This window comes from Oncorhynchus clarkii, chromosome 20 (assembly GCF_045791955.1).
Source record: "Oncorhynchus clarkii lewisi isolate Uvic-CL-2024 chromosome 20, UVic_Ocla_1.0, whole genome shotgun sequence".
Taxonomy (NCBI): domain Eukaryota; kingdom Metazoa; phylum Chordata; class Actinopteri; order Salmoniformes; family Salmonidae; genus Oncorhynchus; species Oncorhynchus clarkii.
The window spans coordinates 31796121-31816639 of NC_092166.1; the positions used below are offsets into that span (position 1 = coordinate 31796121).

General features: G+C 45.7%; 1 protein-coding gene across 8 annotated transcripts; it reads right to left on the bottom strand.

Moving 5' to 3' along the window:
* Nucleotides 1–1731: 1731 nt before the first annotated feature.
* On the bottom strand, nucleotides 1732–20243 carry LOC139376210 (SUN domain-containing ossification factor-like). 8 transcript variants are annotated; one of them, XM_071118514.1, is made up of 23 exons: nucleotides 20051–20229; nucleotides 19777–19871; nucleotides 14745–14859; nucleotides 14427–14597; nucleotides 13757–14100; nucleotides 13451–13592; nucleotides 13160–13277; nucleotides 12952–13076; nucleotides 12794–12861; nucleotides 11931–12038; nucleotides 11321–11426; nucleotides 10675–10695; nucleotides 10151–10206; nucleotides 7744–7838; nucleotides 7389–7454; nucleotides 7048–7192; nucleotides 5381–6778; nucleotides 5197–5284; nucleotides 4855–4959; nucleotides 4442–4596; nucleotides 4135–4226; nucleotides 3880–3935; nucleotides 1732–1989 (listed from the first exon to the last, which is right to left on the bottom strand). In XM_071118514.1, exons 1-23 carry the CDS (start codon nucleotides 20072–20074, stop codon nucleotides 1957–1959), a joined length of 3726 nt encoding a protein of 1241 aa, XP_070974615.1. In that variant the 5' UTR covers nucleotides 20075–20229; the 3' UTR covers nucleotides 1732–1956. The 8 variants fall into 8 exon arrangements, with proteins under 8 accessions (XP_070974615.1, XP_070974608.1, XP_070974611.1 ...); XM_071118507.1 differs by lacking the exon at nucleotides 1732–1989 and adding an exon at nucleotides 2629–3717 and having other exon boundaries at nucleotides 14427–14585; nucleotides 20051–20243; XM_071118510.1 differs by lacking the exon at nucleotides 1732–1989 and adding an exon at nucleotides 2629–3717 and having other exon boundaries at nucleotides 14451–14597.
* Nucleotides 20244–20519: the final 276 nt, after the last annotated feature.

Here is a 20519-nt window from a genome sequence, read left to right on the forward strand (position 1 = left end):
AGGATTCTATGGAATGGCATAAAAATAATGCAACTGCATTTGCATACGGGTTGAATAAATCCCAATTAAAAGAGGGAATCAGAAATTAAAATGTTAACTGCATTAGAGCGTTCTCAACAAACAGATTCAGACCCCTTCAGAACCCCCATTTTGTTATTATTTTTTTAATCCCTCAATCTATACACAATACCCCATAAAAACAAAGCAAAAAAAGGTTGGATTTTGTGTGCACATTAAAAAAAACTGAAATATTACATTTACATAAGTATTCAGACAGTTTACACTTTGTTGAAGCACCTTTGGCAGCGATTACAGCCTTCAGTCTTCTTGGGTATGACGCTTGGCACACCTGTATTGGGGGAGTTTCTCCCATTCTTCTCTGCAGATCCTCGCAAGCTCCATCAGGTTGGATGGGGAGCGTCGCTGCAAAGCTATTTTCAGGTTTCGATGGGGTTCAGGTCCGGGCTCAAGGACATTCAGAGACTCCTGCATTGTCTTGGCTGTGTGCTTAGGGTCATTGTCCTGTTGGAATTGTCCCGTCTGAGGTCCTGAGCGCTCTGGAGCAGGTTTCCATCAAGGATCTCTCTGTACCTTGCTCCCTTCATCATTCCCTCTATTCTGACAAGTCTCCCAGTCCCTGCCGCTGAATAACATCCCCACAGCACGATGCTGCTAACACCATGCTTCACCGTAGGGATGGTGCCAGGTTTCCTCCAGACATGACGCTTGGCATTCAGATCAAAGAGTTCAATATTGGTTTCATCAGACCAGAGAATCTTGTTTCTCATGGTCAGAGTCTTTTAGGTGGCTTTTGGCAAACTCCAAGCGGGCTGTCATGTGCCTTTTACAGCACTCCATGCTGCAGAGATGATTGTCATTCTGGAAGGTTCTCCCATCCCCACAGAGGAACTATGGAACTCTTTCAGAGTGACCATTGGGTTCTTGGTTAGCTCCCTGACCAAGGCCATTCTCCCCCCGATTGCTCAGCTTGGCAGGGCAGCAAGCTCTCGAGTCTTGGTGGTTCCAAACTTAATTTAAGAATGATGGCGGCCACTGTGTTTTTGGGGACCTTCAATGCGGCAGTTTTTGGTACCCTTCCCCAGATCTGTGCCTCGACACAATCCTGTCTCGGAGCTCTACGGACAATTCCATCGACCTCATGGCTTGGTTTTTGCTCTGACATGCAGTCAACTGTGGGACCTTATATAGACAGGTGTGTGCCTTTTCAAACAATTGAATATACCACAGGTGGACTCCAATCAAGTTGTTGAAACATCTCAAGGATGATCAATGGAAACAGGATGCAGCTGAGCTCAATTTCAAGTCTCATAGCAAAGGGGCTGAACACTTATGTAATTAAGGTATTTCTATTTTCTGAAAACCTGTTTTCGCTTTGTCATTATGGGGTATTAGTGCGTATATTGATGAGGAACTAATTAATTGAATCCATTTTAGAATAAGGCTGTAACTAAACAAATGTTGAAAAAGTCAAGGGGTCTGAATACTTTCAGAATGCACTGTATATACAGTACCAGTCAAAAGTTTGGACACACCAACTCATTCAAGGGTTTTTCATAATGTTACTGTTTTCTACATTGTAGAATAATAGTAAAGACATCAAAACTATGAAATAACACATATGGAATCATGTAGTAACAAAAAAAGTGTTAAACAAATCAAAATATCTTACATTTCAGATTCTTCAAAGTAGCCACGCTTTGCCTTGATGACAGCGTTGCACAGTCTTGGCATTCTCTCAGCCAGCTTCATGAGGTAGTCACCTGGAATGCTTTTCCAACAGTCTTGAAGAAGTTCCCACATATGTTGAGCACTCGTTGGCTGCTTTTCCTTCATTCTGCGGTTCAACTCATCCCAAACCATCTCAACTGGGTGATTGTGGAGACCAGGTCATCTGATGCAGCGCGCCATCACTCTTCTTCTTGATCAAATAGCCCTTCACAGCCTGGAGGTATGTTTTGGGTCATTGTCCTGTTGAAAAACATATGATAGTCCCACTAAGCGCAAACCAGATAGGATGGCGTATTACTGCAGAATGCTGTGGTAGCCATGTTGGTTAAGTGTGCCTTGAATTCTAAATAAATCACATTTGACATTTTCCGTATTGACTGACCTTCATGTCTTAAAGTAATGGACTGTCGTGTCTCTCTGCTTATTTGAGCTGTTCTTGCCATAATATGGACTTGGTCTTTTACCAAATAGGGCGATCTTCTGTATACCACCCCTACCTTGTCACAACACAACTGATAGGCTCAAACACATTAAGGAAAGAAATTCCACAAATTAACAGCACACCTGTTAATTGAAATGCATTCCACCTCATGAAGCTGGTTGAGAGAATGCCAAGACTGTGCAAAGCTGTCATCAAGGCAAAGGGTGGCTATTTTGAAGAATCTCAAATATAAAATATATTTTGATTACTACATGCTTCCATATGTTATTTCATAGTTTTGCTGTCTTCACTATTATTCTACAATGTAGAAAACAGTAGAAATATAGAAAAACCCTTGAAAAAGGTAGGTGTCCAAACTTTTGACTGGTACTGCATCGGTGACCAATAGATGCATATCTGTATACCCAGTCATGTGAAATCCATTAGAGCCTAATGAATTGATTTAAATTGACTGATTTACTTATATGAACTGTAACTCAGAGATCTTCGTGGCATGCTGCGTTGACATTTTTGTTCAGTGTAGGCGGTCTTGCATCACTGTGTACTGTAAAAAGCGGTAGCTGGGCTGGTAAAAGCATAACAGTTGTAAAAGGTTTCAACTTCGGAGAATGAGAATGGATGTGGATACAGTACAGGAAGACACTAACTGTTTCTATGAACGATGTGTCTAAACCGGCCAACTCCCCAGTTAAAGCATCTTCAAAACTATTTGTTTTATATTCCTTTAGCCCATCATTGACATTGGCTATTGTTTGCAGGTTTGATAGTTACATAGCGCAGCTGTAGGGTTGACAGTATTTACAACAACGAAAAACAACATTTTGAAAAGACAGATGGAAAATTTTTTTTTTTCCATTGGTCAAAGCAAGAAAGAAACATCAGAGCCTGACAAAGGTTCAACAGAGAACATGGACAGAACATAACATACTGGTTGGGAGGTGGACGAATAGGGATTGTCTTATTCCTGACCTAAAGCTTCCTGTGTATAAAAGGTTGACAACGTCCCTCCTTTCAGGGGGTGACTGTTCCAGAGTCTGTTTTCAGGAGGAGCAGACACGAGGAGAGTTTAGTCTAGGTCCGACAGGACCTCAGAGCGCAGTCACTCCCAACATCCCTGCAGACAGCTCCTTCCCTCCCCCCATGAGGTCCTGCAGGGTGGGGGTTATGGGTGTTGCATCTCTCGGCGGGGCCTGCAGGAGATCTTCCACCACCACGCAACCAGGCTTGGAGCGATGCCGCTTGAACGCCCGCTTCTCTGCCCTGCTCCTGGGCGGGGGCAGGCCGTCACAGAGGCGAGTGCAGGAGGTGGCGGCAAGGCCGCATAAGGAGGGCTCGTCCGACTGGGAGGAGCTCTCTGAACTGCCCCCGGAAGGGGGGTCCATGAAGGCGTGGTGGCTGAGACGCCCCATGCGGGGTGTAGGGTCTGTGGTGCCACCGTTACATACGGGTGCTCCGTGAGCAAGCAGAGGAGCGCAGAGTGCAGTGCATTTCAAGGTTTCCACAGTCTTCATCTTACTCTGTTTCTTCTGCAGAGGGAGAAGGGTTGGGGACAGAGGGTGGAAAGGTTGAGGAGCGGGAGATTTGACTTGTCGAGGTTGGCGATGAGACATCATGTTCATAAGACAGTTATACTCTGAGAGTATGAGAGAGAGACGTTCCTTGAGATAGGGATACTATTCCATCCATACCTTTTTATTAGCTGGTAGAAAACTCAATGGTTCAACAGTGTGCGGTGACTCTGGACCTGCGAGCACAAGGAGGAAACCAAGTAAATCACTTTTTTTTACTTTATTTTTTTTACTGTTGAAACAATATTAATCAATCAGCAAAACAAAAACTATCATAAATATAAAATGACAAAGTCAAGCTATATTTATATTCACCAGCAACAAAGAAATCACAAGGGAGAACACTACACACAACATAGTCATAGGTAAACTTGCCTTCAGTGGTGGGTACCTGGAAGGAGCCCGAGTGCAGGAGAGGATATGACATTCCTCTATTCAAGCTCATGTCTTCATATTCCCAGTAACGCCTGAGAGGAACAGATGTGTTAGTTCGATTAGGACAAGACTTAAACACAGTATCCTGATGACACAATGTGCGGGCGAATGTGTGGTGTCCCTTGGATGGGATAACTCCAGTTCAAGGGTACCTTTATTAGGACTTCATAACACGTTCGTAAGCAGTACATAAGCACAAACAATGGTGTGTGTGTGTGTGTGTGTCGTCCCCCCCTAGTGTAGATACCTCTCTGGGTAGCTGTAGCTCTTGGGTATAGGAGGCGCTGGGTCTGTGGAAGGAGGATCAATGGCAGACATGCGACTGTGCTGGACACACAGCAGCAACCCCAGGAACAAACACAACACCAGACACAGCAGGAGGTAACTCTGCCTTTCAGACACCTACAACATAGGCAGAGCAAAACTAAACACAGTGCAGCCATGTGGTGTGGGTTGGTAAAGACTTTAAAGAAATATAGAATTCATTTGAATACTGCTGCGTTCCAGGTTTGGGATCCATTCCATGTCAATTCAGGAGGCCAAACTTCCTTGTTCAAAAGCAATGAAGAATAGGACTTGTTTACTTACCAAATTGACTGACTTGAAATTGACCCCAACCGTGCTGTATTCAATAGGCTAGGTTAGGTATGCAGTCTCTACCTGGCTCTGCAGCTGACTGACTCCGACAGACAGGTTGAGAACCAGCTGTGTGATGTCTTCCAGCTGGCCCTGCAACGACTGGATGGACTCCGTCTGTCTCTGGTCCTATAGGGATGCAGGAAACTAATGAGTTGGGCCAATCACAAACACTCTCACAAGCCACATTTGTATACATTGCCAATCACAGCTTGATTTTTGATTGATTAACATCCAACCAGAGCCTTTCACGTGACATTCTCATTATTCAAAAGACCAAAACGGTGCGAGATTCCATCTTAAGATGGGCTGCGTAGTATGTAACACTCTATACAAACACATTGAAGGTGGCCCTCCACTCCCCACCTGCTCCTCTGCTATCCTGGATGTGTTCTGCAGTTTGATGATGGTTTTGTTGAAAGCCCTCTGCATCTCTTCCATCTGCCTTCGGTACCTTCAATACAATGACAAAACATCACCATCTAAACCTTCAACGGACTGACTGTGTTCAAATGCTTAGTACGAGCCATCAACCTCAGAGGGCCCATACCTCTGACTGAGCTGCTCCAGGTAGCGTCCGCTCAGCGACATGTTCATCTCCAGGGCCTTGATGCGATTGTTGAGCCTCATGAACACAGATTCCTTCTGGCTGGTGGAGCCGTGCATCGGGTTCCCGTTCGCCTGTTCCGTGGGTTTGTGGAGCTCTGCGTAGAAGTCTGAGGGGGAGGGTGGGGGAAGCAGCTGCTGCCCGTTGCCATTGGGCGACGAGGTGAAGAGGATGTCCTCCACAAGCTCCGCTTCCCCCTTGGTTTCCGTTGCGACAGCCTGGCCACGCGAGGGGGGTTCTGTCATAACCACGACGGGGACAGAGCGGTACTCCCCAGGAGTAGTGTTGCCACTGCCAGCAGCACTCTCTGGTTCAGCTGTGGGGGTGGGAGGCTGCTGCTGCTGCTGCTCTGTGAGGGTGGAGACAGTGGGGAGGGGATGGAGGAGGGGATCGGACACATGTGGGGTGTGGATGACCGGGATGTCTTGTTTGGCAGGCTGGACGTCCGGACAGGGCCTCTCTACAGGGGCTTTCCAACTCTGCTCTAGTGGGCCACTGGGGCTGGAGGTGGTGGTGGTGGTGACAGTGGGAAAAGGCCGTCTGTTCTCCTCCTGCTGCACCTCCCGGTTCTTCTCTGCCCCAGTGGCGGGCTGCTTCTGCCCGGGCAGGTCTTTCGCGGAGGCCTGATGTGAAGGCTCCATGGTAGTGGTGGGCCTAGTGGCAGAGCTGGCGATGTCGGTGGAGCTGGCCCTGGGCAGAATGGAGGTCTGGCTGGGCTCCAGGTGGGGCAGCTCAGTGCTGGGCTCTCTCTCTCCCACTACCTCCGTCTCAACCCATGGAAGGTGTGGTGGGGCTTGAGTGGGACTTGCTGCCCTCTCCCCGAGGGCAGAGCTGGCTTCTCTCTCCTGAGGCTGTTCCCCCAGAGTGTGGGGCTGCTGTGGGGTCTGAGTGGCTGTGGGGGAGATGGTGAGATGCTGTGATGGGGTGATGCTGGTTCCTGGGACTGGGGGTGCCTCTGGCTCCCTCTCCTGGCTGGTGCAGGTCCTTTGAACAGAACACTGGTGGAGGAGGTACTCCTGGAAGGAGGCTGAGCAGGAGCAAGGATAGGAGGAAGACGGGCCACAGTTGTCAAGGCTTTCTTGCTGTCGGAGGCCAGGGCAATGGTGCACCGCTCTCTCCCTCCCTTCCTCTTCCTTCTCCTCCTTCTCCAGCATGGTAACTATGGACTGGACCTCCTCCTCCTCTATAGGAGTCACAACCGGCTCCTCCCCAGTTAGATTCTCTAGTTTGGGTTCCTCTGTGACAGGGGGTTCTGGAGTAGGGGGCTCTGGTGTGTGATCCTCTGTGGTAGTGACAGGGTGTTCTGGTTCCTCAGACTGTTCAACGCCTACAATGTCAGGCCTGGAACAGAGAGACGGGGACATAAGCTACTACAGCGGCAAAACAACATTATCATGCACATCCAAGCACAGTACATGCTAGGCAGAAAGATGCAAGACTCGAAGGAGTCTTACTAATGACAGAGTTGCCTCTAATTTATCCTGGTAAATGTCATTGCTTAAAAAATATAAAAAATAAAAGTTTTAAAATGTCAAGATGTTGTGAGATAATTGTACGTGTAGATACAGTAAAAGACTAGGTGAAGAAGTGATTGGTTGGCTGGTACTTACACAGGGCTGACGGCGGAGGTGGTGTCGGGGTCAGATGAAGATTCACTGGCAGTCATATTCACTGCCTGGCCTGAGAAGTTCCCTTCCCCTGGTCCTCCTCCCAGCACATTGACTTTAATGTTGTTCACCATGTTCAGAATGACATCTGGAACAACAGGACAGCCCATTAGTGAATACTTATCCCAGTCACTGAAACCATCTCCACATTGGCTTCGCCAAAGGAGAGCGACTCAAGTATGACACATCACATTCTTTCAATATTGATGTGCAGTTTGATACCACATTTGTGTGACTGGTGTAAACAGGATATTTAGCTGGCTGTACGGTGTCGGTAAACTCACCCTTGGCTGATCCTATGAGGTCATTAGACGCCTCGTCCTCTACAGGGACATATCCAGAAGGATAATCTGAGGGTCACACAGCAGAGCGATAACACTACACTTACCAACATCAGTCATCCAAACAGTTCAAAAAGGTGAGCGGTAACATGTACGACTAAAACCTGCAGTAGAGTCGCGTCGGGACTTCAGACGTTCACATTATATTACACCAGGTTCTCTTCACGAAAGTGAAACTGTTGTGTACATGTAACATATAAATGACCATTGGTCAATGTGTCATATCTTATCTAGCATTCACTGTCACAGTGATTGACAGGTATTCAAGCTACTGTAGAAGAGGAGGCTCTCCTCTCACCGAGGTGGTCATCCTGGTCGCCATCCTGGTCTTCCGGTCTGTCCAGGGGGTCAGCGATCTCCTCGTACTCCTCCACCATACTCGTTCCAAACACCCTTCAACAGAGCGGAGAGAAACCACTCTAAGCCATCTCACATAGTTGTGTTTTTGAATGAGATTGAGGATTGCCAAAGAATGGCCTACATTGACTGGTGGCCATATTGGTGAAGAGCTGTTATACTCTCTAGGAGCCACTAGAGGGAAGACAGAGAGACGCCAGTAGCCCAGTAATAACACACCAAGTAGGTTGAATAATAGTTAAGGTTATTATAAGAATCCTAAAGGAAAAGGTTTCAAACCAAAAAGGTTTTCTAGTCTTGCAGGGTATCTACCATCCAACTGGGACTTGGAAATACTACAAATCCCACAGTACTTACTAATGACTGTGATATGTGCTTGTCTCACCTAGCTACTTTAAGATGAATGCACTAACTGTAAGTCATTCAGAATTTTTTTTAAATGTAGTCATTATCAAGGGTGTATGCGTGGTTGAGTCTTTGGTCCCTTACAATAATGACCCCCTATGCTCCCTAGTGATTGGATTTGGTACATTATTTTCCAGTGTTCCTTTAAAAAAATGTTTTATTTAAACTCAGCAAAAAAAGAAATGTCCTCTCACTGCCAACTGTGTTTATTTTCAGCAAACTTAACGTGTGTAAATGTTTGTATGAACATAAGATTCAACAACTGAGACATAAACTAAACAAGTTCCACATGTGACTAACATAAATGGAATAATGTGTCCCTGAACAAAGGGAGGGTCAAAATCAAAAGTAACAGTCAGTATCTGGTGTGGCCACCAGCTGCATTAAGTACTGCAGTGCATCTCCTCCTCATGGACTGCATCAGATTTGCCAGTTCTTGCTGTGAGATGTTACCCCACTCTTACACCAAGGCACCTACAAGTTCCCAGACATTTCTGGGGGGAATGGCCCTAGCCCTCACCCTCCGATCCAACAGGTCCCAGACGTGCTCAATGGGATTGAGATGCGGGCTCTTCGCTGGCCATGGCAGAACACTGACATTTGTTTTCTAGTCTTGCAGGAAATCACGCACAGAACGAGCAGTATGGCTGGTGGCATTGTCATGCTGGAGGGTCATGTCCACCTCCAAATCGATCCCGCTCCAGAGTACAGGCCTCAGTGTAACGCTCATTCCTTTGACGATAAATGCGAATCCGACCATCGCCCCTGGTGAGACAAAACCGCGACTCGTCAGTGAAGAGCACTTTTTGCCAGACCTGTCTGGTCCAGCAATGGTGGGTTTGTGCCCATAGGCAACGTTGTTGTCAGTGATGTCTGGTGAGGACCTGCCTTACAACAGGCCTACAAGCCCTCAGTCCAGCCTCTCTCAGCCTATTGCAGACAGTCTGAGCACTGATGGAGGGATTGTGCGTTCCTGGTGTAACTCGGGCAGTTGTTGTTGCCATACTGTACCTGTCCCACAGGTGTGATGTTCGGATGTACCGATCCTGTGCAGGTGTTGTTACACATGGTCTGCCACTGCAAGGACAATCAGCTGTCCGTCCTGTCTCCCTGTAGCGCTGTCTTAGGCATCTCATAGTACGGACATTGCAATTTATTGCACTGGCCACATCTGCAGTCCTCATGCATGCCTAAGCCACGTTCACGCACATGAGCAGGGACCCCGGGCATCTTTCTTTTGGTGTTTTTCGGAGTCAGTAGAAAGGCCTCTTTAGTGTCCTAAGTTTTCATAACTGTGAACTTAATTGCCTACCGTCTGTAAGCAGGTGCATGTTCATTAATTGTTTATGGTTCATTGAACAAGCATGGGAAACAGTGTTTAAAACCCTTTACAATGAAGATCTGTAAAGTTATTTGGATTTTTACGAATTATCTTTGAAAGACAGGTCCTGAAAAAGGGACGTTTCTTTTTTTGCTGAGTTTATATATTTTTTACAACCATTCATGCCTCTATAGGAGAAAAACTAATGTCGGTGATTGGTTGGCTGTACTTTTTTAAAGAGATAATATTCTGCAATCTCTGACGGCCAGAGCTGCCCCCCAGTGCCCCTGACAAAAGGCAGCTTATTTCTATGGTGCCTATAGAGGCAACAGCACTAGACGAGCAGTCCCAGATGCAAAAGTCCCCTCGGCTCAGCCTTACCAACTGGTTTAGGAGGGGCGACTAGGGGCACATTTTTACCACTCCTACTCTATTACTTAAACCCCCCCCCCCCCCCACACACACACACAACACTATCTTCAGCTTGATGGTAATCCATTGGCAAACATTACTGTACAATACCTGTGGATTCAGTAAATCTATGCTTTTTAAATTATCTGTGATTTTCCCAATTACCTTTTAAAATGTTCCATTAATTCAGTGTTTTCTATTCATTGCCTACCTTACGAGACTGAGAGGGCAGAAGTGTTCAGATCCATGGTGAGAGACCAGCTCCACCTGCGATGAAACAAAGACATCATTTACATCCAGGAAACAGGCATCAGCGCATGGTGGGATTTGGCCGGTGGTCAAATTCTCATTGAAATCGTGGGACAAATAGTCAAATTCCAGAGGTAAGTTGTTAACGTTGATGCTTTTCTGGGTGACAGACGACAAGCTTTCGCACTTTGAAGCTGTGATCAAACATCCTTGCCCTAAAGGATGGGCTTCTCTACAGTAAAAATGATATGGAATTCTCATGAGTGACATGACTAGATGAATGATAATAATTACAAATATATTTTGATTGGCTTGGTCCAGATTGTATAGATTCTGTGCTACCTGGCCTGCAGTAAGCTAGGGCTGATCAGTTAGCAAGCTTCTCCTATTGTTAGCATTGTGACTAACACCAAAGCCCTTCCATTCCCTCCACTATCGACATGCTCCTCCACAGACCGATCACCTCTAAGTGAGAAATGGGCTAACCTTTATGTACTTGGTGAACATCTGAAGCAGGAGAAACAAGAGAAGAGAAACAAATAATTATAAGAAGAAACATGCACACATGCATAAAAACAGAGAAGAGTGTATGAATGCTGGTTCCTGCTCCAGTCCTCGGAGAAGAGGTACAGAAGCATCAGATTAAATACGAGAAAAACAGTGAGGTTTATACAAATCTCCGCTGTTGAAAATGAACTGTTAGTCTAAAAGAAATGTGAGATCATTTCTAGATGCTTTTTATAGTGGAGATCAAGTTTATAAATTGCCTGGCTGGGCTGATGAGACAGTGGATTGCGCAGTCAGATGGGACAGATTCAAAATGAATTTCAGCGTCATAGATTTGGCCGGTGGTAACTTGTGGAATAGACACCGGGCTGGAATGCGGTTTTAACCAATCAGCATTCAGGATTAGACCCACCCGTTGTATCATTGTAAACTATTATTCTAGAATGAGAGGACCAGCATACATACACAGGCCTGCAGGATTTGAGTAAAGTGGGGGATACTCTAGTAATGATTATCTTTTCTTTTAATTTAAATAAGAAGTCCCATTCAGAGTACCTCTTTCCCTCCAAACAAACTGAAAGAGTAGAGTGGGAGTAGAGAAGGAGCACGAGGACGCCATACACACCTTGACATATTTGGTATACAGATGCTCATCCAGAGGGAAACTCTGAACAGTGCGCTCGTCCCGAGCATGAAAAGTTCCCCGCTTCACCCACTTGTTGGTTGGGTACCTGACGGAGCATCATCCAACATAATTCAACCTACTGATCTATCCTTAGTGCAGTAGTAGTGACTGTTTCTGTTTGTAGCATTTATGATGTTCAGTATCAAATGACAGATTAAAAGATATCAGAACGAGACATTCCCATCGAGGTCGTGTTCATTAGGCACCAAAAAGAAGAAAACTGACTAATACAGGGAGAGAATATCTGGAGAGAAAAAAAAAACAGCACTTATTTTTGTTTCAGTTTCTAAACGGTATAAACATTTAATTGTTTTGTTGTTGAAACTGAGAAACGGAGGAGAGGAGCCTCCGGTAGCGTGGTAAAAAAAATAATGGCGGAACATATTCTGCTGTTCTATCGCGCGTGCAATGATGTCCAAGGGGGGGGGGGGGGTAAAAAACAGTGTTCGTTATTTGCAGTAACTTCTTTGTTGTTGTAATATCCCAAACGGACGTGGCAGTTTCACCAATTTAAGGACACCAGATTTAATGAACATGACCCATGTCAAACCTGTCACTGATGGAGACCAGGAAGTCTTTGGGTGTGGAAGAGAAGAGCTCAAAGTTAGCAATGTCCAACTGCTTCACCTGGATGGGATCACACAGCTCGATGATGAACCTGAAGAAGAAAGAAAAAAAAGAAAGAAAGAGAGAAAAAAAGAAAGAAAGAAAGAGAGAAAAAAAGAAAAAGAAAGAAAGAAAAGAGAAAGAAAAGGAGAGAGAGAAAAGGAGAGAGAGAAAAGGAGAGAGAGAGAAAAGGAGAGAGAGAGAAAAGGAGAGAGAGAGAAAAGGAGAGAGAAAAGGAGAGAAAGAAAAGGAGAGAGAGAAAAGGAGAGAGAGAAAAGGAGAGAGAGAAAAGGAGAGAGAGAGAAAAGGAGAGAGAGAGAGAAAAGGAGAGAGAGAGAAAAGGAGAGAGAGAGAAAAGGAGAGAGAGAAAAGGAGAGAGAGAAAAGGAGAGAAAGAAAAGGAGAGAGAGAAAAGGAGAGAGAGAAAAGGAGAGAGAAAAGGAGAGAGAAAAGGAGAGAGAGAAAAGGAGAGAGAGAAAAGGAGAGAGAGAAAAGGAGAGAGAGAAAAGGAGAGAGAGAGAAAAGGAGAGAGAGAGAAAAGGAGAGAGAGAGAAAAGGAGAGAGAGAAAAGGAGAGAGAGAAAAGAGAGAGAAATAATGAGAGAAAGAAAGAGAGAAAGAGGATGTTGAGGGATGAGGATACAGTAGGTGGTGAGTGGAGTAGTGGATGTTGTTCTACCTGTGGTTATAAAGGGGAAAAGCAACAGGGAGGTTTTACAGGAAGTATAAGGATAAGGACAGAAGACATTTTTGAGCGACAGAAACACATGAACTCTTACAGGGATCTAGACACACACACACACACTCACCAGATCTTGTTGCTGCAGGGATTTAACATGTAATGATCCATGCTCTCCATTAATATGGCCGAAGTGCTCTGAGAAACAAAGATCCTTCCATCAAAATCTGCAAAGCTAAACATCTCTATTTTAGATAGGTTTGGAGGGTGACAGTTTGAAATAGATACCTTAGCCTCTGGGTTAGAACCCAGGATCTTTGCCCCACACTCCACCGATGCATAGTTGTTGAAGTTCTTTTGCACCTTCTTTACAGCGTGGGAGCCGCCGTTGGTGGAGGTATGAGTGGCCTGAGCTATGAAGAGAGATAAGACTTTTAAATCAAAACCAGTAATTGATTGAGTGACTGAGACAAGCCAGGAACACCATCTATCTTACTCTTCTCTGTCTCCACCTCCATCATTTTCTTCTTCCACTCGTCAAAGGTGGGGTTGTCCTCCGGGTCCTTGGTTGCCACGCTGGGAACTGTCTCTGTGGCGATGTGTGAGATCAAGCCCTAAGAAGAGCAGTCAACAGACAAGCATCAGAGCTGGGTCAAATACATACTGTCTGTGTGTCACAAATACTTTTCTTTGAGGTCGGGATTATTAAGCTTGGAGGTTGTTACTTTTGGGACTATCAGCATCAGAAAACGTTATTGCCGTGCAACAAATGTTGGTGTTTCTCTACCTGTTCTTTGAGCATGTGGGAGGCGTTGGCCCCCTGAGCCAGCCCCACTAAGGCCTGACCTGCCTGGGCCGGAGGGGGGTCTATGTCAGTCTTGGTGCCCTTTCCCAGGGCATTGGATGTGTTCTCCAGGACAACGGGAAGACTACATAGGGGGACAATAGAAAGAGAGCCTACATTCAAAAAATGGGTACGAACCTGAGCACCACTTGACTGTCTTAACCTGCTGATTTAAGCCTAGCCATTAGCTCTCTGGGTTCAGTCCTCAGGTAAGGCTACTCACCCCGGGAGCACCTCCGTTACACTGACCTGGTGAGGGTGCCCTCAAAGGGGTTGGTTTCCCCAGCTTCACAGTCGGCTATGGCCAGATCAGCGTCGCTGGAGTCTGACAAAGGGACATCAGACACAATTTCCTCTGGTACACTAGAGGATGAGCTAGGGCTGCTGGAGGGGTCTTCTGGGATGGGGTTGAGGGCAGGGGTAGATGGCGGAGGAGAGAGGTCAGAGGCGGGGGTTGGCTTCTGCTCTTGGGTGACAACGGCCTCTGGAGGTGGCTGCTCAGCCTCTGGCCGGGCCTCTGGCCGTGCTGTCTCTTGCTCCTTCTCTGCTACAGAATCCTCCAGGTCCAACGTCTGGGAAACATCATCACCGCACTAAAACACCGAACTTAGTATTGATGGCCCAAGACAACCACCCACCTGCCTGAGCCGTACGTGATGTATAACCTTTTACGCTAAAAAGATTTCAGGAACAATCAAAATGTCTGATCAATAGGTCTGACGGACAGCATCCAAGTCTCAATCTGCACTTACACTAAAGAGAGAGAGAGAGACGTCTGCTTTCACATCTAGTAAGCAAGCCAGGGTGGAGTAGTTTTTCAGGCCTAGTCGTTAGGATTCATCATTGCAGTACCTTGCGGACCCCAGGAGCAGTAGGTTGTAACAGCTAAGTGGGGGATCTAAATAAACCAAACAAATACCTTGACATGCTCCTTGTCGTTCACCTCTGTGCCTGGAGTCTCCGCCGCCTCCTCCTCCTCCTCTAGGCCCTGCTGCTGTGTATCCACCTCGTCTCCCTCTGGCAGCGCCTCATCTTCAGATAGGTACTGGACATACTGGGACCCCCAGCCCTCCTCTACCTGAACAACACCCTGACAGATGGGACAGGAAGGAAACATTAGTTGCGGTTTTATCCAACATTAAAATAAACCCGTGTCAACAGGAAAGTTGGTTATATTAGGTATGTAGAAAGAGAATGAAAACATCTCATGGTCCAACAGGTGGGGCAGGTTATGTACCCTGTGATGGGACTTGTCGCCTGGGTCTTCCTCTCCACTGCTGTCCTGAGCAGGTGCAGGCATGCTCCGAGCCTCTGGGGGCTGCTCTGTGCAGCCAACATACTTAGTGGGGTGCCTGGGGAAACACAGGAGAAGACATCAGTGTTATTGTTATGGGCAAGAGGAGCTGAGTTCGAGTTAGGAAAGACGAGAGAAGTGAAAAGTGGAATTGGAATTTCAGTTTACTGCCCGAAACGGCTTCATTTAGATTAAATTGACCCCGAATCCTGTTAAGATGTGGCAATATCCTGTAACCTAGAGTTATGGATATGTTTACTATACCAACAAGGACAAGCCTTAATCAGAAGGAAAACAACTTGATTTCAAAAGAATCCATGAATGAGTCATGGGCAATCAGAGGGGGCTGCTGCCCAGCAGTCAGAGCTGAGAGAGGTGATATTGGGAGCGACCAGGTGGCTGACACTGCGAGAGAGACACATTTTATCTTATCTTTGTGGGGGGCTGGCCAGGCTGAAGGTCAAAGTCAAAACCTAAAACCTGTCTGTTGACAGACTGACGGTGTGACAGGGAAATGGACAAGTCAATGTCACAGCTGTCCTGTTCATCCTGGCATGGGACAACAGAGATCACCGGTCAGTCATAACAAGGCTTTAAATAGTTCCACTAACAACAATGTCACATTTCTACTGGGGACACAGGTCATTGTCTTAAGCTCCAGTGTCAAAATACACGAACTTGGCCTTGTCAACAACAAGTCTATTGTCTAGTAGTGAGGTGAATAGGGTAAGTTACCTACCTCTGCTTGGCCACTGGAGTCTGGTAAGACACAAATACTGTAAGCTGTACAGTGTTTGTTTACCTTTTAATTCATAGCCAATAGTCTTAATATAACCCCTGAGAAGCCATGCTGATTTTAAGGCACTAGACAATGAATAATGTATCAGAGTGCGTGACCATTTTAACAACAGAATGGATCGTGGAAGGACATGTAAATCCGAGCATCCGCTGACCAACTGGCAAGTGTCTTCACTGACATTTTCAACCTCTCCCTGGCCGAGTCTGTAATACCTACTTGTTTCAAGCAGACCACCATAGTCCCTGTGCCCAAGAACACCAAGGTAACCTGCCTAAATAACTACCGACCCGTAGCACTCACATCTGTAATCATTAACTGCTTTGAAAGGCTGGTCATGGCTCACATCAACACCATCATCCCAGAAACCCTAGACCCACTCCAATTTGCATACCACCCAAACAGATCCACAGATGACGCAATCTCTATTGCACTCCACACTGCCATTTCCCACCTGGACAAAAGGAATGCCTACGTGAGAATGCTGTTCCTTGACTACAGCTCAGCGTTCAACACCATAATGCCCTCAAAGCTCATCACTAAACTAAGCTGGGAATAAACACCTCCTGCTGCAACTGGATCCTGGACTTCCTGACGGGCCGCCCCCAGGTGGTAACAACACGTCTGCCACGCTGATCCTCAACACAGGGGCCCCTAAGGGGTGCATGCTTTGTCCCCTCCTGTACTCCCCGTTCACCCATGACCGTGTGGCCAAGCACGACTCCAACACCATCATTAAGTTTGCCGACCACACAACGGTGGTAGGCCTGATCACCGACAAAGATGAGACAGCCTATAAGGAGGTCAGAGACCTGGCAGTGTGGTGCCATGACAATAACCTCTCCCTCGACGTGATCAAGACAAACGAGATGATCGTGGACTACAGGAAAAAGGAGGGCCGAGCACGCTCCCATTCTCATCGAAGGGGCTGTAGTGGAGTAGGTTGAGAGCTTCAAGTTCCTTGGTGTCCACATCACCAACAAACTATCATGGTCCAAACACACCAAAACAGTCGTGAAGAGGGCATGACAATGCCTATTCCCCCTCAGGAGAATGAAAAGATTTGGCATGGGTCCTCAGATCCTCAAAATCCTGCACCATCGAGAGCATCCTGACTGGTTGAGTCACCGCCTGGTATGGCAACTGCTCGGACTGCGACCGCAAGGCGCTACAGAGGGTAGTGCGTACAGCCCAGTACATCACTGGGGCCAAGATTCCTGCCAAGTAAACAGTAGAAATATGATAAAAATATGAAATATTTTAGATGTTGTATTTATTATTCAACAAAACTGTATGAATGAGGCTTGAAGTGACTTATGCTTTCTAAATATAGTATAAATCAAATTATAAAATAACTATAACTATAATATTTACATATTTGTATGTTCAGTGTTACAGAAAATGTGCACACTTTCTACAGGTCTCTCTTGAACAAAACGTCCGCGCCCATCACTGTGAACGTCTCACACAGCTCTAGCTTGGCTAATGGAACTCGTTAGGAACTTGCCTTTCATGTCTATGACAAACAGAAAGTGCTTTTTGTTGTTGTTGTTTAAAATCAATTAATTCATTATTTTTAGATCATTGGCTATAAATTGATCTCTGAACAGGGCTTGAAATGATATTTCGTGGCCACATCCTTTGGAAAAGTAGGACTGAGCTCAAGTCACTTATCCCAAAACAAGAAAAAGGTCTACCACCACGGGCCAAAAAGGTGACTGAAAATTGTGTTGCATGATGCACGGAACCCCCTTCACAAAACAACACTCATTATCGTCACTGGTATTGACGACGGAAGACTGCTGGTCTCTGATCCCATGTATCTCACAGTATATCCTGCCGTTGAGGCCTCGAGAAAGGCACTTAACCCTCCATAACGTAAAATACCGCACTGACAGGCCACTGTATAAAACACGCGGTCCGTCAACCCTCCAGCTGGAGAGCAACTGGGTGTGGCAGCCTTTTGATCCAACCCTGCTCAAAACGCACCAGAGTCAGCGTATCAAGGTCCTGTTGAGCCGCTGATATTTGACAATGTGGTGTGTTCGAGCATGAATGGAGCAAAAGCCTGCACACCCAGTAGCTCTCCTGGAAACTCCGGGAGGACAGTTGGTCACCCTGCAACATTACAATCAAATATGTTTTATGTCTTCATAAAATAATTCCCTCATTCAGTGAACCAGGGATCAAATGGCTACGGTGGGAGAGGTAGCTAACTAAGATGTTTATCTATTTGTAAGGTTAAAATATGCAGTGTTCAGGGGAGATCTTGACAGCATAGGAGTTACTTGTCAATTAGGCTATTCGAAAATTATTATTATTTTTTTTACTTTGTCAGAATTACATGGCCAGTATTGAATAGCGGAGAATCCTAGCCAATTTTGAGCGCTTGAGAGACGGTTTTATAACCAGAGTATGCAGCATTGGTTTCAACTGTGCAGCCGTATCAACTGTGCAGCCGTATCAACTGTGCAGCCGTATCAACTGTGCAGCCGTATCAACTGTGCAGCCGTATCAACTGTGCAGCCGTATCAACTGTGGTTATACACAAGTGCCGGTGGAAGGTTTTTAGGACATTGGACACAATAAATGACATTAATACAAGCTAAAAGCTAAATAGTTAACTAGCAAGATAGCCTGCCAAACTACACTTTCATTATTTTACTTACCTCTCTCCACTCTGGCAAGACCCACAGGCACACACAGGCGATGCGTAACCCATGATTTTTCCAGGATTTTCCTTGCTGACCAAAAATGATGCATTGATCTCAAAAACGCATCACGCAACTGCATGATTGAAAGACCGCTTGTGCCTGTCAATGCAGGCCTCCAATAATTATATCCTGACGCTCTCTGCAGAGATTGGGAGGACACTGATCCAATTCTGATCGGAGTAGACTAACTGGTTTCATATTGTGATCTTTGCATGATTTTTTACTTGCCCCAGGCAAGCAGACAAGCGTTAATGTCAAGCCCTGTCTAAATGTACTACAGAGGCGAAACCACTCTCCCCTGCTGAGCTACAATGTAAGAATTCCAGGCATATGTGTTGTTAGTGGCTGTGAGGTAAGGTTAAGCAAGGTGTTGATGGACAGTCAGAAGACCGAATGAATTGGCAGGAGGGACATATCAGCTTCAAATGGTGTCACATTTCACATCCTGCTTCACACAGGCAAAAGAGACAGCCCTGATTCTCACGGACACATGATTATATCACTCAATGCAAGCCATTTCAATCTATGTTCTCCACAAATCGATTGTAAGCTAAATGTCTGTCGGAACCGGCTTGTTGACCATGTAACATACGTAGCAAACGACAGAGCAGCATTTCGTGTGAGAGACCAGGCTAGGTTCTTTGACCTTTCCTCGAAAGGTCTTCCGGCTATTTAAATATCTGACTGAGTATGAATGTAGCATTGATGTGTAGTTAAAGTAAACTTGGTGCGTTCTTCTCCATAAGCACCTCTGGATGGACCGTATCAACGGATTCACAGCCAGGGGTCAAGACCTAATCGCAGCGAGCCTGCTAGCTGACTGACTAACGTTAAATGGGCTGTAATCCCCTCAAGAGCTGAAGAGTCAAATCCTGTATTTCACAGAACAGAACACATGCCCTTAGGCTCAATACTGGCCGTGCAACAACCCAGCAAAGCAATGGCATACAATGCAGTGCCAGTTTTTTGACTTGATCTATTTTATTTTATTTTTTAAATCTGTCCTATTCAGTATTATATAGGGGTGTTGTTGATTTAACTAATGGTTCCATGTTTGTTGCAATGTTGATGATGGTGAGGCAGGGTGAGGGCGGCATTTGATGATCGTTGACATACCCTGAATTGGATAGCTAACTAGCTAATGACGCTGAAAACAAAACAATAACACGGAAAAATGAACCGTTGAATTGAGCTAGTTAGGTATAGTAACTGGCAAACTGCATTTGACATCTCAGACGAGTCGACTAAACTAGCTACAGTAGCTAGCTACTGTATAGTATAGAGCTACGTTAACTTACCAGCGAGTGGCTAGCTACCACTAAAAGAACTAGCTAGCAGCAAGCTAGTTAACGTTATGATTTTGTAGTTCATTATTTTAGCATCACCTCGAACGACTTTTGAATAACGTTACTAAGTGGTGCAAAACATATTTCTTGGTGTGAAAGTACTGTAAAGCTTAACTTACCAACACGGTAAAAACACAAGTAGGCACACTGTCACAACTCGCCACAGTCTCTTTTTCATCATCATCCCGCAGGGACCAACATTCTCGCCGTTTACCTACAAACGTATCAATACTGTGGTTATTCAACAGTTGTTACTACGTTGACTTGAAACATACGTTAGCTATCTAACTTCTGAATTGACAAGCTACTGATCCGACATCTAAAACTGCTAGCTAGCTAGTTTCCTAAAAGTGTACTGTACTGTTGGCTGTCAAATCCAGTGGTGGTGTGTACCCGCCAACCTGCCCCAGCTGTCATCCGGTCCCCGGCTCTGTCCAATGAAAACCCAGTCAAATCAAAGACAGTACAGTATGAAGATAAGCAGAAACTACTTCTCTAATAGAAATGTCCGATATAGCTTTTAGTCGATGTCATGGCGACGTTGGCTAGCTAAACTCATAAGCAGACACACGTCCAACGGTCATCTCGCGCCGAACTGCGCATGTGCAAGCCGTCACCTCAAAAGCAGCTTTCGATATAAAGTTGTTTTTGACGAAAATGAAAAACGTGTCAGTTTGTCACTTTCACGAGGTTGTAATAATAACACGTTCCACTACTTAAGATATTGGCTCGAATCCAGGTCGTGCCTTTAGATTTCGAGAAAATTAACAACTAAGAAATTTTAGTAAGATGGCACAGACAGACATGGCATCTCTGCATCTAGCCCGCAACCGCAAGGCTCTCCAGAGGGTGGTGCAGTCTG

Excerpts from the sequence above, each read along its gene's own strand:
- LOC139376210 (XM_071118506.1), bottom strand. The coding sequence starts at position 20,074 with ATGACAGCTGGGGCAGGTTGGCGG. Across the intron at positions 14,860-19,776 it reads CTTGTGTTTTTACCGTGTTG|GCACCCCACTAAGTATGTTG; the intron begins GTAAGTTAAGCT and ends GTGTTTCCCCAG. Across the intron at positions 6,779-7,047 it reads ACCTCCGCCGTCAGCCCTGT|GCCTGACATTGTAGGCGTTG; the intron begins GTAAGTACCAGC and ends TCTCTGTTCCAG.